The 16,082-nt window shown below is 46.8% G+C and overlaps 1 protein-coding gene across 1 annotated transcript; it reads right to left on the bottom strand.

Moving 5' to 3' along the window:
* Positions 1–214: 214 nt before the first annotated feature.
* On the bottom strand, positions 215–15,946 carry LOC114353308 (activin receptor type-2B). Its single transcript, XM_028305247.1, has 12 exons — positions 14,804–15,946; positions 14,586–14,720; positions 12,190–12,309; positions 11,496–11,690; positions 10,898–10,978; positions 10,283–10,432; positions 9,439–9,612; positions 7,372–7,514; positions 4,303–4,524; positions 1,797–1,918; positions 560–663; positions 215–249 (listed from the first exon to the last, which is right to left on the bottom strand). Exons 1-12 carry the CDS (start codon positions 15,525–15,527, stop codon positions 215–217), a joined length of 2,205 nt encoding a protein of 734 aa, XP_028161048.1. The 5' UTR covers positions 15,528–15,946.
* Positions 15,947–16,082: the final 136 nt, after the last annotated feature.

Genomic DNA, 16,082 nt, shown 5'->3' with positions numbered 1-16,082 from the left:
ATCATCGTCCCTCTATTTTGACGTTTGATCCTAGTGTGACATTGACGTATTGTCAATGTCACTATGACAGCAACTCATTGGCTATAACGATACCGCTATTTTAACGTTTTATATTTTTCACAATTAACACTAGATAATCTAAACAGGTGTTATTAACTTTATTTAAATAAAATAAATGATAGTTTCTTCATTTTGTATTAAGTATTAGCCTTCGTTATTGTGGGGACAACCTTATTTTTGTGATGGACTCTAAAAGTAGAACCACCCATTTAGTGTTATGAGTAATGATAAAGTTACTGAGTCAAAAAAATCTCAATCAATTCTGTCAATAGATGGCGCTAACTTAAAATAAGTTTTTGTGATAAACATAATCAATAAAAGTTACACCCTAGTTGAACTTTGGCTTAAATTGTCATTTAGTATTGAAATGTCAATTTAATCAAAGGTTCATCCTAGGTGTAACTTTTTATTATAAGGAGGAATAAATTATGAACAGAAATTAAAACAATTTTAAAACCAATGCCTATATGGTAGTACTTTATCTAATTTTATTTGTTACCTGGTGGGTGCGGATGTAGATTGTTGTCGTGTATGACGGGCCCCGGAGCTTGTAGCATCTGTTTCAGTTCAGCCATTCGCTCCTCCACGCATACCGCGGTTAATCTGTGTACAAATATGAATTTGTTATTAAAATGTACTAAAGCCCGGTCGCCGAGCACGTAGAATTTCGTCCAATGACCCCATCCTTATCGCTCGCGCGTAATTATGTTGCTGTTACGCTCGCACACTCACTGCGGGTGCCCGTCGCACAGTCGCGACAGCAATATAATTACACGCGAGAGAAAAGTATGGGTAGCTTGGGGTCATTGGACGAAATTCTACGTGCTCGGCGAACGGACTATTAATACGGTTTGCCTTTGCAGACCAAGATTTTTGCTTAGCTAGCAAAAAATTGGAAAAAAATCTATCCATATTTATGTTATAATCATTTCAGCCACAGGACATCCACTGCTGAACATAGGCCTCCCCCAATGACTTCCACATCGCACGTTGGTAGCGGCCTGCATCTAACGCCTTCCTGCTACCTTTATCAGGTCGTCGGTCCACCTTGTGGGTGGTCCCGCGCTGCGGTTTCCGGTACGCCGCCTTCATTTCAGAACCTTGCTGCCCCATCGGCCGTCAGTTCTGCGTACTATGTGCCCTGCCCATTGCCACTTCAGCTTGCTAATCCGTCGGGCTATGTCAGCGACTTTAGTTCGTTTACGGATCTCCTCATTTCTGATTCGATCTCGTAAAGAAACACCGAGCATAGCCCTCTCCATAGCACGCTGTGCTTTGAGCTTCTGTATAAGGCCTATAGTGAGAGGCCACGTTCCCGAACCATAAGTCGACTGGTTACACCTTAATACGCAACCACCTCTGTGGTCTAGTGGTAAGACTACCTGCTTCAGACGCAGAGGTCCCGGGTTCGATTCCCAGTGGGGGCAGATTTTTCTGTTCGGTTTGGTTGGTGGTAGGGCTTGTTCTAAGTCTGCCTGGCTAGCTACCACCATCTTACCTAAGTCTGTCGCCATAACAACAATGTTAACAGCATTGTTGTGTTCCGGCAGTTAGAGGTAAGATAGCCAGTTCCTCCGTGGTTGAGGATTCCGGGTGAAGCTCGCTTCCACCTTCGGCCTGATCGTCACTTACCATCAGGTGAGATACAGGCCAAGAGCTTCCTCGTTGTGGATAAAAAAATAAATAAAAAAAACCTTATCTCGTTGCAATACGGCTCAAAATGGACAAATACTCACCTGGCTTCAGCATCGTGGTCCCAGCATTCGTCGCACGTATCGTTGGCGATCTTCAGAGCTCTTGCTTCTGGTACCGGGCCTTTTGGTAGAGGCGGGCGCGCCTTGTTGCGGGATACTAGCGTCTGTCGACAAGAATATTAGGTTCAATTTTGTTTGAAATGCAATGTTAATGTTTTTCATTTTCTGAAAATATTTTTTGCTGGCCAGTATTTGGACTTCAATTTGATCATTAATTTCCAGTGATATTATGGGTTTTTACTTTTTGGTAGAGGCGTGCGCGGGCGTACCTTGTTGCGCGATACTAGCGTCTGTTAATAAGGGGATAGGGTTCATTTTCGTTAAGGATACGTGGCTAGAATCTTTCTGTAGTAGTATGCGAGTATTTTGAAACGGATGTAGGTACATAATTAAAATCAAATTTTAGGTAGGTAACAAGCTTCCATACACAATAGTTGAATTTGAAGTTAATATTGATGAAAGAAAGCACGTCGAATAGTTTCATATGCATCCGGCACGAAGGACCATTATAATGTATGAGCAGGGAAGGCCCGGCTGGGGTTGAAGGCAAGGGGAGGTAGGGGCACTAAGTGGCGAGGGGAGGTTGGGGTACTAGGGGGCGAGGGGAGGTTGGGGTACTAGGGGAGACCGGGGTACTAGGGAACGAGGGGAGGTCGTGGTACTAGGGGAGACCGGGCTACTGACAATACCTGCATATGCTGTAGGGTAGGGCGCGGCGGCAGGCCGTGGTGCTGGTAGGGCGGCGCGTAGGGCGGCGGCAGGCCGTGATACTAGGAGGAGACCAGAGTACTAGGGGAGGTCGGGGTACTAGGGGAGGGGAGGTTGGGGTACTATGGGCGAGGGGAGGTGGGGGTACTATCGGCGAGGGGAGGGTGGGGTACTAGGGGCGAGGGGAGGCCAGGGTACTTACTAGGAGGCGAGGGGAGGCCGGGGTACTAGAGGATGTTGAGGAACTAAGGGGCGAGGGGAGGTCGGGGTATTAGGGACAAGGGGAGACCGGGGTACTAGGGAACGATGGGATTTTGGGGTACTTCGGGGTACTAGGGGAGACCGGGCTATTGAAAGTACCTGCATATGCTGAAGTGTGTGTCGCGGCGGCCACAGAGCCTCCCACAGCACCAGGCCCAGCGCGAACACGTCTACTGCGCATAGCACTGCGCATAGCGCTGCGCGGGAGCCGCTTAGGTCTAAGGCTTCTTTTAATGCTTCGGACAGGTCGGGGTACTTACTAGGGGACGAATGGAGGTTGGGATACTTACTAGGAGCGAGGGGAGGTTGGGGTACTAGGGGATGTTGGGGTATTAGGGGAGGTTGGAGTATTAGGGGAGACCGGTGTACTTAGAAAGGTCGGAGTACTAGAGGGCGAGGGGAGGCCGGGGTACTAGGGGGCGAGGGGAGACCGGGGTACTATGGGTGAGGGGAGGTTGGGGTACAAGAGGGCGAGGGGAGGTTGGGGTACTTACTATGGGACGAGGGGAGGTTGGGGTATTAGGGGACGAAGGGAGGTTTGGTTACTAGGGGGCGAGGGGAGGTTTGGTTACTAGGGGGCGAGGGGAGGTTGGGGTACTTGGGTAGGTTGGGGTTACTAGGGGGTAATACTTACTAGGGCGCGAGGGGGAGACCGGGCTATTAATATTACCTGCATATGCTGCAGCGAGGGTCGCGGCGGCAGGCCGTGGTGCCGGTAGGGCGGCGCGTAGGGCGGCGGCAGGCCGGGGTGCGCGCCGCGGCAGCGCCACAGAGCCTCCCACAGCACCAGGCCCAGCGCGAACACATCTACTGCGCATAGCACTGCGCATAGCACTGCGCATAGCGCTGCGCGGGCGCCGCTTAGGTCTAAGGCTCCTTTTAAGGCTTCGGAAAGGTCGGGGTACTTACTAAGGGACGGAGGGAGGTTAGAGTACTAGGAGAGGCTGGGGTACTAGGGGAGGCCGGGGTACTAGGGAACGAGGGGAGGTTGGGGTACTAGGGGAAGTCGGGTACTAGGGGGCGAGAGGAGGCCGGGATACTTACTAGGGGATGAAGGGAGGTTGGGGCACTAGGGGAGACCGGGGTGCTAGGGTACTAGGGAGCGAGGGTAGACCGGGGTACTAGGGGGCGAGGGGAGGTTGGGGTACTAGGGGCGAGGGGAGGGTGGGGTACTAGGGGAGGTTGGGGTACTAGGGGCGAGGGTAGACCGGGGGACTAGGGAGCGGGGCGGGGTGGGGGGAGGGGGGGGGGGGGGGGGCGCGGGGNTGGGGTACTAAGGGAGACCAGGGTACTAGAGGAGGTTGGGGTACTAGGGGCGAGGGCAGGTCGGGGTACTAGGGAACGAGGGGAGGTTGGGGTACTAGGGGGCGAGGGGAGGTTGGGGTACTAGAGGCGAGGGGAGACTGGGGTACTAGGGGAGGTTGGGGTACTAAGGGAGACCAGGGTACTAGGGGGCGAGGGGAAGTCGGGTTACTAGGGGAGGTTGGGGTACTAGGGGAGACCGGGCTACTGACAGTACCTGCATATGTTGTAGAGTAGGTCGCGGCGGCAGGCCGTGGTGCTGGTAGGGCGGCGCGTAGGGCGGCGGCAGGCCGGGGTGCGCGCCGCGGCAGCGCCACAGAGCCTCCCACAGCACCAGGCCCAGTGCAAACACATCTACTGCGCATAGCGCTGCTCGGGCGCCGCTTAGGTCCAATGCACCCTCTAGGGCTTCGGGCGCTAAGTAGCGGAGCGTTCCAGCCTGATTGAAGAAAGAAAGAAATAAATACTAAAATAAAACCAAATATGTGTAAAGCCTGGTCCGTGAGCACGTAGAATCCCGTCCAATGACCCCAAGCTACCCATCCCTATCGCTCGCGCGTAATTATGTTTCTGTCGCGCTCGCACACTCACTGCGGGCGCAAGTCGCACAGTCGCGACAGCAACATAATTACGCGCGAGCGTTAGGGATGGGTAGCTTGGGGTCATTGGACGGGATTCTACGTGCTCACGGACCAGGCTTTAGCCGCATACATATCGATAGCGAATCGGTAGTTCAAAAGATCTTGCGATGTAAAATTTCCCCCCCATCGGGAGGTTTTATATGGATCCAGAAACTTAGAACTTCAATGCCCAGATTGAAAACTACAGCGACTCCTAAGTAAGCCACAGAGCCTCCCACAGCACCAGGTCCAATGCAAAGACATCTACTGCGCATAGCGCTGCGCGGGCGCCGCTTAGGTCTAACGCCCCTTCTAGGGCTTCGGGCGCTAAGTAGCGGAGCGTTCCAGCCTGAGAAAACAATAATTGTCTATTAGTGTTACTTCGTAATTGAATTGTGTATCGATTTTATAGCAGGCTCTAGACAAGTGGCAAAACTTGACACTGTCACTGTCAAATTGACAGTTGTGATATCGAAAAGCCATCGCTCCGGCGTTTTTGTGTATTGTTACTTCACTCGCGATAATGTATTTGATTTTCGGAGCGAACAAAGAGTGTCACTTCTAGAGGGGCTCGTACATATGCATACCATGCAAGGGTAGTATCCTGCAGCACGTCTTGTTGTTAGGAGAGGCTCCTTTTCTTCCTAAAAACAAAATGACAAGCCCTTCTGTTTTTTACCTCAGTAATCCTGCTAGGGGTCTCTCTCCTCGGAGTCTTACGTCATCCAGAAATTCAACCCGTGGAACGTCTCTGAGGAATTAGAGAGGGTGGTTCTCCTGCAGTGGACACTAAATGAACTGATGGTCATTCCTCACCTCAGTGATCCTGCTAGGCGTCTCTCTCCTCGGGTGCAGTATCTGAGCTAACCCCAAGTCAGCCAAACGCGGCTGCCCGTCGCTGGAGATCAGCACGTTGTTGCTGTTCACGTCACGATGCACCACGGATGGTTTACCCAGAGGATTCACTCTTCACCTCTTGCACACCCAAAGAAGCCAAAAAGTTCTTTATTACAATTGGAATAAGGTTGTGTTTTCAACTTTTTGGCCAGTTTGGGTGTCACTGTTTGACGCTGACTGTATAATTTCAGGAATTCCAGTTGGCAGAGGCATTATAAAGATGCAGCATAGCGCTTGAGTCCCTCTAGACAAGTGCCAAAATTTCGATTCAATTTTCGAGCGATCAAAAAGTGTCTCTTGTCTAGCTAGGGGCCTACATTTAACATGTAAAGGTGGTCTTGTTGTTGGAAGATAGAAAGGTGATGGCTAAAAACGACCTGCAGTCCTACGTTATCCAGAAATTCATCCCGTGGAACGCCTCTAAGGAATTAGAGTGGGGTCGTCCTCCTGAACTTGACTAGACTTGAAATGACTTGCTGATGACAGTTTCTCACCTCAGTGATCCTGCTAGGCGTCTCTCTCCTCGGGTGCAGTATCTGAGCTAACCCCAAGTCAGCCAAACGCGGCTGCCCGTCGCTGGAGATCAGCACGTTGTTGCTGTTCACGTCGCGATGCACCACGCATGGTTTACCCAGAGGATTCACACTTCACCTCTTGCGTACCCAAAGTATACCAATGACAGGACGCGCGACCAATGAAAGGACATGCGACCAATGAGAGGACGCGCGACCAATGACGGGACGCGCGGCTAATGACAGGACGCGCGCCGGGAAGGGTTTCAATTTTCGGAGCGAAAAAAGAGTGTCACTTCTAGAGGGGCTTGTATGCTCACCATGTAAGGGTATCCAGCAGTGCGTCTTGTTGTTCGAAGATAAAAAGGCGAGGCTCCTTTTTTTCCTAAAAACAAAATTACTAGCCCTTCTGTGTCTCACCTCAGTAATCCTGCTAGGGGTCTCTCTCGCTGAGCGAGCCCCAACTCGGCCAAAACTATCTATCGCTCGTAGGCCAAATCCTCCATTTGTCTCAGGTGAATTAGAGGGCCGTGCTTCTGCAGTGGACACTAAATGAACTGATGGTCATTCCTCACCTCAGTGATCCTGCTAGGCGTCTCTCTCCTCGGGTGCAATATCTGAGCTAACCCCAAGTCAGCCAAACGTGGCTGCCCGTCGCTGGAGACCAGCACGTTGTTGCTGTTCACGTCGCGATGCACCACGCATGGTTTACCCACAAGATTCACTCTTCACCTCTTGCACACCCAAAGTAGCCAAAAAGTTCTTTATTACAATTGGAATAAGGTTGTGTTTTCAACTTTTTGGCCACTTTGGGTGTCACGAACTATTGGACGCTGACTGTATAATTTCAGGAATTCCAGTTGGCAGAGGCATTATAAAGATGCAGCATAGCGCTTGAGTCCCTCTAGGCAAGTGCCAAAACTTGACACTGTCACTGTCAAATGGACAGTTGTGATTTCGAAAGGATTCCGCTCCGGCTATTTTGTGTATTGTTACGTCGCTTCATGGATTCGATTTTCGGAGCCATCAAAAAGTGTCACTTGTCTAGCTAGGGGACTACATTTAACATGTAAAAGTGGTCTTGTTGTTCGGAGATAGAAAGGCGATGGCTAAAAACGACCTGCAGTCCTACGTTATCCAGAAATCATCCCGTGAAACGCCTCTGAGTAATTAGAGAGGCGTGCTCCTGCAGTGGACACTAAATGAACTGATGATCATTTCTCTGAAGACTAAATGACTTGTAGATTATTGTCTCACCTCAGTGATCCTGCTAGGCGTCTCTCTCCTCGGGTGCAGTATCTGAGCTAACCCCAAGTCAGCCAAACGCGGCTGCCCGTCGCTGGAGATCAGCACGTTGTTGCTGTTCACGTCTCGGTGCACCACACACGGCTTGCTGGCCGCTGTAACAAAATATTATTTATTAGAACTTTTGCAAAATATTATTTATTAGAGTTTGTTCCGGCGTTTATTCTCAGCACTTGCCATATGTTTGTCTCGAAGCGCTGGTAGGGCCCAAAAGATAAGGAGACATGTAAAGTGCCCCATAAGGGCTACCTTTTCTTGTGGTCTAAACTGAATAAATATTTTTGTTTATAATTTTTTGAACTCTTTCAAATTACACGTTTTGAGAAGAACGTTAATTGTCGTCCGTTTGCAGGACCACACACTGAAAATTGTAAGACGAATGCGTTGGAATAAAAATGACAATCCATTATACCTACAGTGTGCGGTCTTGAAATCGCACGTTTAACTTCCGTTTCAAAACGCCTTGCGAAAGCGCCCTCAGTGTGGGTGATTCAGACTAACAATCTGATTTGTCCATGTTTGATTCTGGACACCTTAAGACCCGGATATCCCCCTTAGGAATCGGCTATCCCTACATAGGACTCGGTTATCCCCCCAATGACTCGGCTATCCCCCTTAGGATACGGCTATCCCTCTTAACACTCGGCTACCCTCTTTAGGACCCGGCAACCACCTTAGGACCTACCTAGCCTCGCTTAGGAACCCTCTAGCCCCTCTTAGGATCTGCCAACCCATCTTCAGCCCCCTATCTACTTACTGGGCGTGTGCAAATGTGCCAGCGCTGCGGCGACGCCGTGCGCTATAGCCGCGAACTCCGCCCACGATATCGGAGCGCGCTCGAGTCGTGCTCGCAACGTGCCCCAGCATAGCTCTAGGACCAGTAGATGCTCTCGGCCACGCTTTAGTCCGGCTAGCCTCGCTTAGAACCAGGCTAGTCCCCCTTAAGACCTGGATAGCCCAACTTAGGACTCGGCTAGCCCCGCTTAGCATCACTTAGGACCTGGTTACCCCACTTAGGACCCGGCTAGCCCACTTAGGACCCATCTAGCCCCAGCATGGCTCTAGGACCAGTAGATGCTCCCAGGCCCCTCTCAGGACCAAGCTATCCCTTCTTAGGAGTCTTAGGACCCGGCTAATCCCGCTTAGGACCTAGCTAGCCCCACTTAGGACCCAGCCAACCACGCTTAAGACCCACCTAACCCCGCTAGCCCCGTTTAAGACCCGGTTACCCTACATAGTACCCAGCTAGCCCCGCTTAGGACCCTACTAGCCCCGCTATACTTACTGGGCGTGTGCAAATGTGCCAGCGCTGCGGCGACGCCGTGCGCTATAGCCGCGAACTCCGCCCACGATATCGGAGCGCGCTCGAGCCGTGCTCGTAACGTGCCCCAGCATAGCTCTAGGACCAGTAGATGTTCTCAGGGCCGCTCTAGCCCCGCTTAGGACCCGGCTAGCTTAGCTAGGACCCGTCTAGCCCCACTTAAGACCCGGAAACCCCGCTTAGAACCCAGCTAGCCCCACTTAAGGCCCGGATACCCCGCTTAAGACATCATTTAGGACCACCTAACTCCACTAGATACTTACTGGGCGTATGCAAATGTGCCAGCGCTGCGGCGACGCCGTGCGCTATAGCCGCGAACTCCGCCCACGATATCGGAGCGCGCTCGAGTCGTGCTCGTAGCGTGCCCCAGCATAGCTCTAGGACCAGTAGATGCTCCCAGGCCCCTCTCAAGACCCCACTTAGGAGTCATAGGACCCGGCTAATCCCACTTAGGACCCAGCTAGCCCCGCTTAGGACCCGTATATACCCACTAAGGACCCGGCTACCCCACTTAGGACCCAGCTAGCCCTACTTAGGACCCAGCTAGCCCTACTTAGGACCCAGCTCACCCCGCTTAGGCCCCGTCTAACCCTGCTTAAAACCCGGCTAGCCCCATTAGGACCCAGCTAGCCCTACTTAGGACCCAGCTAGCCCTACTTATGACCCAGCAAGCCCCTCTTAGGACCCTAAATACTTACTAGGTGTGTGCAAATGTGCCAGCGCTGCGGCGACGCCGTGCGCTATAGCCGCGAACTCCGCCCACGATATCGGCGCGCGCTCGAGTCGTGCTCGCAACGTGCCCCAGCATAGCTCTAGGACCAGTAAATGTTCTCGGCCACCACCTTCGGTTAGTGTCGCTCGGGTGTCGCTGCCTGTGAAAACAACAAGGTTTTAATACTTTTTGTTTTACTTTTCATTTGTTTCAGCCAAATGACGTCACTGATGGAGAAACGGAGACGTGCCGGACTAGGATGCACGTGGTGGTAAAATCTTATCATTGATTTTGGACGACAAATGTATGGGCTTATCGCGTTATATCAATATGATGGCACAATAGAGAGGCGCGCATCCTAGGCCTACGATCTGGGGGCTTAGTGTGAGTTTATATCAAACGTATTCGATATCGAGTGCGTCAAGTCTATGAAGATTTTAGTTCTTGAAAGTTTCCGCTAGAGGCGTTGTACAATCCGTCATACATCTATACTAATATTATAAATGCGAAAGTAACTCTGGTCTGTCTGTCTGTCTTGCTTTCACGCCTATGCCACTGAACCGATTTTGATGTAATTTGGCATAGAGATAGTTTAAGTCCCGGGAAAGGACGTAGGATAGTTTTTGTCCCGGTTTTTGAAACGCACGCGATAAAGTTTTTCTGTGACAGACAAAATTCCATGCGCGTGAAGCCGCGGGCGGAAAGCTAGTTTAATTTTTTTTTACGCAGTCGACATCAAATACGTTTGATATAAACTCAACTCACATTAAGCCCCCTGGTGAAGGAAAAGGCTTCAAAAACAACAATAAACACTTCATAATTATTCTTACCGTAATACAACAGCAAGTTAGAGTGAGACAAATGCGGCAGCGCGTATATCGCTGCCTCTTTCTGCCACGCGCCCGCGTTCGAGTACAATTTGACCGCTACGGGAGTCGAACCTAGGGTTCCGCGCCATACAGATCCGAACTTGCCTTGGCCTGGAAAACATCATCATTATTAATACATAAATATGAACTCTATTCCTTACAACTAAAGTTCTTTTTTGTTGTAATCTCATCAGAGTAATGCAGGTCCTTAATTTCGAACTCCTATGTTCTTCTGATTAATTTCGTTGCGGATCCAATGACAATTTAACTTTCCCCCGGGACAAACTTGATCTTCACTGGTTGGGTTGTTGGCGGTCAAGCTGTAGATCCTGGCTACACAGGAGTTGCAGCGGTGGGAACGAGAGGTGGGAATAATTACTATAGATCGTGTCATCCACGAAGACGCGCCCCACCATTCCTCCGCTAATGTTTGAGTGTTATCGGTACACGCTAAATATCCATGATTTTTAAATGAATTAGCACACGCACATTACAATAATGACGCTCGGATTGATCGGATCTAACTCCCCGCGCCACTTTTGTTACTTGTCTATCCCTCAGATAGTGTGTACTTACCAATATGTTCGATGAGTGTGAGATTGTCGACACACAGCAAACCGGTTGCCAAGGCGTCCGGACCGCTGCCCATCACTTCACCTGTAAACAATACATACAAGACTTATGTTATTTATTAATTCAATAAAATAACTGATTTAGCACTATTATTGCCTCTTGAAAGATCGTGCGAGCGGGACAAAAACAGGTCACTGACCTTTATCGCTTACATACTTTTCTAAGGAAGATCTATTACAATTCGAACTGCCATTGATTCAAGACACTGTATCTATGAATGAATGACAGTTGTAGAAAGAGAAATCATGATAAATAACTGACCTTTGGTACTAGTAATGCCGCTTGAATGATCGTGCGAGCGGGAGACAGCCGAAGTGCGAGAGGGACAAATACAGGTCACTGACCTTTCTCGGCGACCAGCTGAGCGTTTTCTCTCTCGGAAGATTGTGCGAGCGAGTGACAGCTGAAGTGCGAAAGGGAAAAAAACAGGTCACACACCTTTCTCGGTGACCAGCTGAGCGTTTTGTCGCTCGGAAGAATGTGCGAGCGAGAAACAGCCGAAGTGCGAGAGGGATATAGCTATCTTATAAAAGAAACTGACCTTTCTCGGTGTCCGGCTGGTCGTCTTGGGGCGGGGTGCGATTGCAATAAAGCCTTCGCAGCACCAGCGCCTTCACCAGTATAGCGGCAAGCACCAATAACACCGGCGCCGCTAAAGCCGAGTACCGAGCGGAGAGTGGCGGAGCGTCCATTGTGGACTCCGCTTTGATCGTCACTGATTCTTCTTTGAGGGACACTGGGGACAATATTTTGGAAAGATATAGTATACTATACATACAGGGTGTAGCGAATACGGGCCACTAACCAAAGCCACCGATGGTACAGTTCAAACGAAGTTTTCATTTGTAGCTGATCCAATGAGAGCTATCGTTTCGATTTCTATTGAGTGGCCGCCACCAGATGTCACCAGTGACATGTCACAGACATTTCGCGAGTGGACACCAGTTTCTACGCATGTAACATGATAAATGTACATACTAACTAAATGCGTTAAAAATCCTGTAAACGCAAATCCTGTAAATCCGGTAGCCACTGTTGGCTCATTTGCGCGAAACTTGAGATAGAATTAAACGACAAATTAGACAAATTGGTAAGAGCATTCTACATTGTGGTACATAAAAATGCTTCTCAAATTAATGTGTATTTCTATTCTCGGTTAAAGAAAACATTACTAAAAAGCTTTTAACTTTTCGGCATTTGAATAGTACTGCTGTGTCATACACTTGTTAACTCACAGAAGTCAGCGTTGCAGAACTCTCTGGTGCAGCAACAGAACTTGGTGCCCGGCATCTGGTCGATGGGCGTGCACTTGTCACATGTGTTCCGGCCATCCCGCTGTGACGAGTGCCAGCAACCTGGAATGGAATCGTTGAGAAATGTAAATAGGCTTTTGGGTTTGGGGATATCAATAGCGCAGCACAGAACAGCCTAAGCCCAGTTCTAAATGTTGGCCCAACTCCATTTTGTCAACAAGTAAAGTAAAGTAAAGTAAAGTAAAGTAATGTTTATTTCTCACCAACATAACAGATAATATTATGTAACAAACAATCAGGAAAAACAAAGTAAGAATGTTGGTGGGTTGATACCTGAACTAGGAAGATTCCTGTGTCTCAGGTTACCAACCCTCCACCCCATACAATGGTCTATGTTATAAATAGATAGATTATATTAACATTTAAGAAAATAACAATTGAGAATGTTACTAGGTATGCAAAATCACTTGAAACCTATGTTACAGTTAAGCTTTTACATTTACAAATACATTAGTTTTTATTTCATTCAAAAATACCCAGTAGCAGGCCTGGCTCACTCCGCGCGGTACATCCGATAATTACCTACAGCGAAGCGCCCCGCCGGCGGGTATTATATCAGTCGAGTGTCACGCGCTCGCTCGTCAGGACGCTGGCGTGCGTTGTAGTATGATTATAATTCTATGATCGAAGTATTATTTAAAAATGGACATAAAGAGAAAGAAATATTGTGCGGCGTTCGGGTGTTTAAATTCGAAAAGTAATCTACCGGATTTATCTTTTTTTTTCGCTTCCCAAAGATGCTGAAAGGTATGTTGGCCATGTAGTTAATCAATAATTCTTAGGATAGTATAGGAACCTAACCTACTATGCAGGTTTTCCATAATGAATGCATACTTACCTACATACGTACCTCATTACAAATAAGTAGATTAATTATTTTTTCACTAGACAGCAACCCTAACAGCGTAAGAAGAGTTCAGAGACACGCGATAGAAAGAGACAAAACTTGTAGGTGAATAAAATTGTAGGTACGTAGTGCTGTGCGAGCTGAATTCCACTGTATCGCGTCGTAGCAAGACTCGCATTTATTTAAATCGTCTTGCGGAGTAATCCTTCTGTACCTGTACTATTACTTATTCTGTGTTTTTTTTTTGTAAATACAAACTTATTATACATATTAACACCCAGACCCATCACAGAAATTAAAATTGAACCAAACCCAAACTTGATGCGATTGTGTCGTTTTATTGCGAATTACCTTCCAGCTCCATCATTAGACCCCGATTACTATATAGAATTAAAATACTCATCAATACAAAACGAACGAGCCCAAACTCGATGCATTTAAGTTGTTTTATTATAGAGTTCCTATGGCCACCTTCCAGCTCCATCATCAGATCAGCTCCATGTCATCATAATATTGCATGGTCATCCAAATCACATGTGTTTGCGAAATTTCAGCTTAATCGGTTGCCTGGAAGTGGGTCTTAATTCAGTTTGCAAGATTCCAGCCATACAAATATGAGCCAGTCGTTGTAATATGACGTCACGCGCATAAAATGGCGGGCCGGCCACCGCCCGCACTTTTAAAATTCAATATCTTGGAAACTAATTAACGTATCGAAATAATTCTTTCACGTGTATTTTTTATTTTTAACAGAGAATACAGAAAGCTAAAAAACAAAATTAGTGAACATTCTTCATTATAACAGTATGAAAATTTTTTAAGGTAGGAAAAAACAAAATTTCGAAACATTATCAAAAGTATTAAAAATATTATGCGGGTAGTATGCAAAAACTTACACATGTATGGCAGCAGCTACTTCGCCCGAGTAAAAAAGTATTGCTTGTGGTACGAGTTATGAGCTGTTGGCTTAATCTAAAATTAATGGCGGAGCTGTGTTTACAATACAATAACTATTGAAATATTGCGTGAATAAGTAGGTATTACAGAATAGAGGTGTTATTACTATAAAAATGAAACTTAATCTTAAGTACACTATTGAATTACAAGTAGGTATAAGTGAGGTTTATTCGTGCATGTGTGTGTATGTGTGCGACTGTCTGGATGTCTACATGCTTGTCACTCTTTCTCGCAAAAACTACTGAACGGATTTCGATGAAGCTTTACAGTGATCGAGGAAAGAGCATTGGACAACATTGGACAAGCAATTTTCTAGATCTACAGTGAGATGCAGACAGTGGTGTTGGGACCAACATTGGGGAATCTGCTGTCATACATTGATTACAATAATTTAATAACCCTCCTTCTGGCGCAGTCGGGTAAAAAGAAGATACAGCAGTTATGTAACTAAGCACTGTTTATCCTTTTGTATTTATTTGGTTGTGAAAAATATGTAATTCACATATTATGTTACCTTGTCCCAATATAGTGATGTTTCCATCCGTGTGACGATGCCACAGAGCGTAGCAAGTTGCTTTTGTGTCCGTACACTGTTCGACTTGAGCTGTGTCTCCGTTAGGCAACGTTGTCTCTGATATAGGACCAATATCTGTAATATTACGACATCAAATTGAATTTTTTTTTTATCTAGACGTACATTTTCTTATAAATCTCTCAAAGTAAAATACAAACCATAGCTATAGTTTTCAACCACCATTTGTGCCTGCTCCTCATCTTCATATGAAGGCGTAGCACTCACAGCTATTCTATGAAGTTTGTACAAACAAGAAATAGGCGGTATACCAGTTGTGGCGACCTTTTTATTCTTAACTTTGGCCTCTGGAAGACCATTTTTGACGTTACCCTCAGATTTACTCGTACCAATTGCTTTAGTCTCCGTAGATCCAACGTCTTTAGAATCTGCAACGTTATTTGAATTCCCAGCCCCAATAAAATCATTCGAATTTGGAATTATAGCACTTCTTTTTTTAATCTGGGGATCTGGCCAGTAGTAACTTGACTCACTCTCTTCACTGACAAAAGAGTTTTCTACACTTCTTTTTTTTCTGTTACCTTCTTGCACTGGACCTAAGAACCTAGATTTTTTTCTGTTCAAATGTCTTTCCAGCCAGTAAGGGTTGTATTCTTTAGGATCTGCAGATCTTTTGCTGACTTTGGGATGGTCTTGAGTTGTCCAGTAGAAATCTGGGAGATTGTTCCACTGTATAGTTCTTCTGTGGTGATATTTGGTGAATGTCCTCACATAGTGGAAGGGTTTTGCATGATGTATCCCATTCCTAGAGTCCAATGACTCTTGCGGCCGCGAAGTTAACACTTTCGCAGTGAAAATAAACAAAAACAACACTATACATTTTAACAGCGGCGTTACCCGTTGAGATAAAATATTTTCCATCATGTTTAACAGCTTATATTCCTCCTCTCTCCATAATTACATATAAAACATCTGTTTTTACTGCATAATGTGACATACAGCTTAGCAACCAAGACACTGCAGGTTTTATCGATTTTTTACACTGTCGTAAGCTACTGCGGTGATTAAACTATATTTTAACACAGTTCATCTAGCTGCCAATTGGGAAATACATTACAAAAGTTAATTTACGTAAATAATGCACGGAAATATGCAAAAATGTGATCAATATTAAAATTCAAACATACGCAAAAAGTTTTTGTTCAAAGTTCTTTAAGTTCACACACGAAACTTTTACATGGGTGACCGATAATTTGCAGGTTTGATTAATTATTTAAACTCGCACCATTTCATTAAATACAGTAAAACAGAAAAATCAATAATATGTTGACAAACACAGATCAATCCATTTTCCGACATATTGAAAGTGGCGTTTTGTTCATGATTTTCATACTGTTCATTAAAATATTATTACATAACGTAATTAAGCAAAAAAACATTAATTAGACTAATTAAATTACAAATAAAATACATTTATAA

Source organism: Ostrinia furnacalis, unplaced genomic scaffold, assembly GCF_004193835.3.
Source record: "Ostrinia furnacalis isolate ACB-3 unplaced genomic scaffold, ASM419383v2 OfSCF1649, whole genome shotgun sequence".
Lineage (NCBI taxonomy): Eukaryota > Metazoa > Arthropoda > Insecta > Lepidoptera > Crambidae > Ostrinia > Ostrinia furnacalis.
This window is presented reverse-complemented; position numbering and strand designations above follow the sequence as displayed.

Coding starts and splice junctions, on each gene's coding strand:
- LOC114353308 (XM_028305247.1), bottom strand. CDS start 15,527: ATGATGGAAAATATTTTATCTCAACGGGTAACGCCGCTGTTAAAATGT. Junction 14,721..14,803: donor GGTTGAAAACTATAGCTATG/GTTTGTATTTTA, acceptor GTAATATTACAG/ATATTGGTCCTATATCAGAG. Junction 11,691..12,189: donor GTTCTGCAACGCTGACTTCT/GTGAGTTAACAA, acceptor TATTGTCCCCAG/TGTCCCTCAAAGAAGAATCA.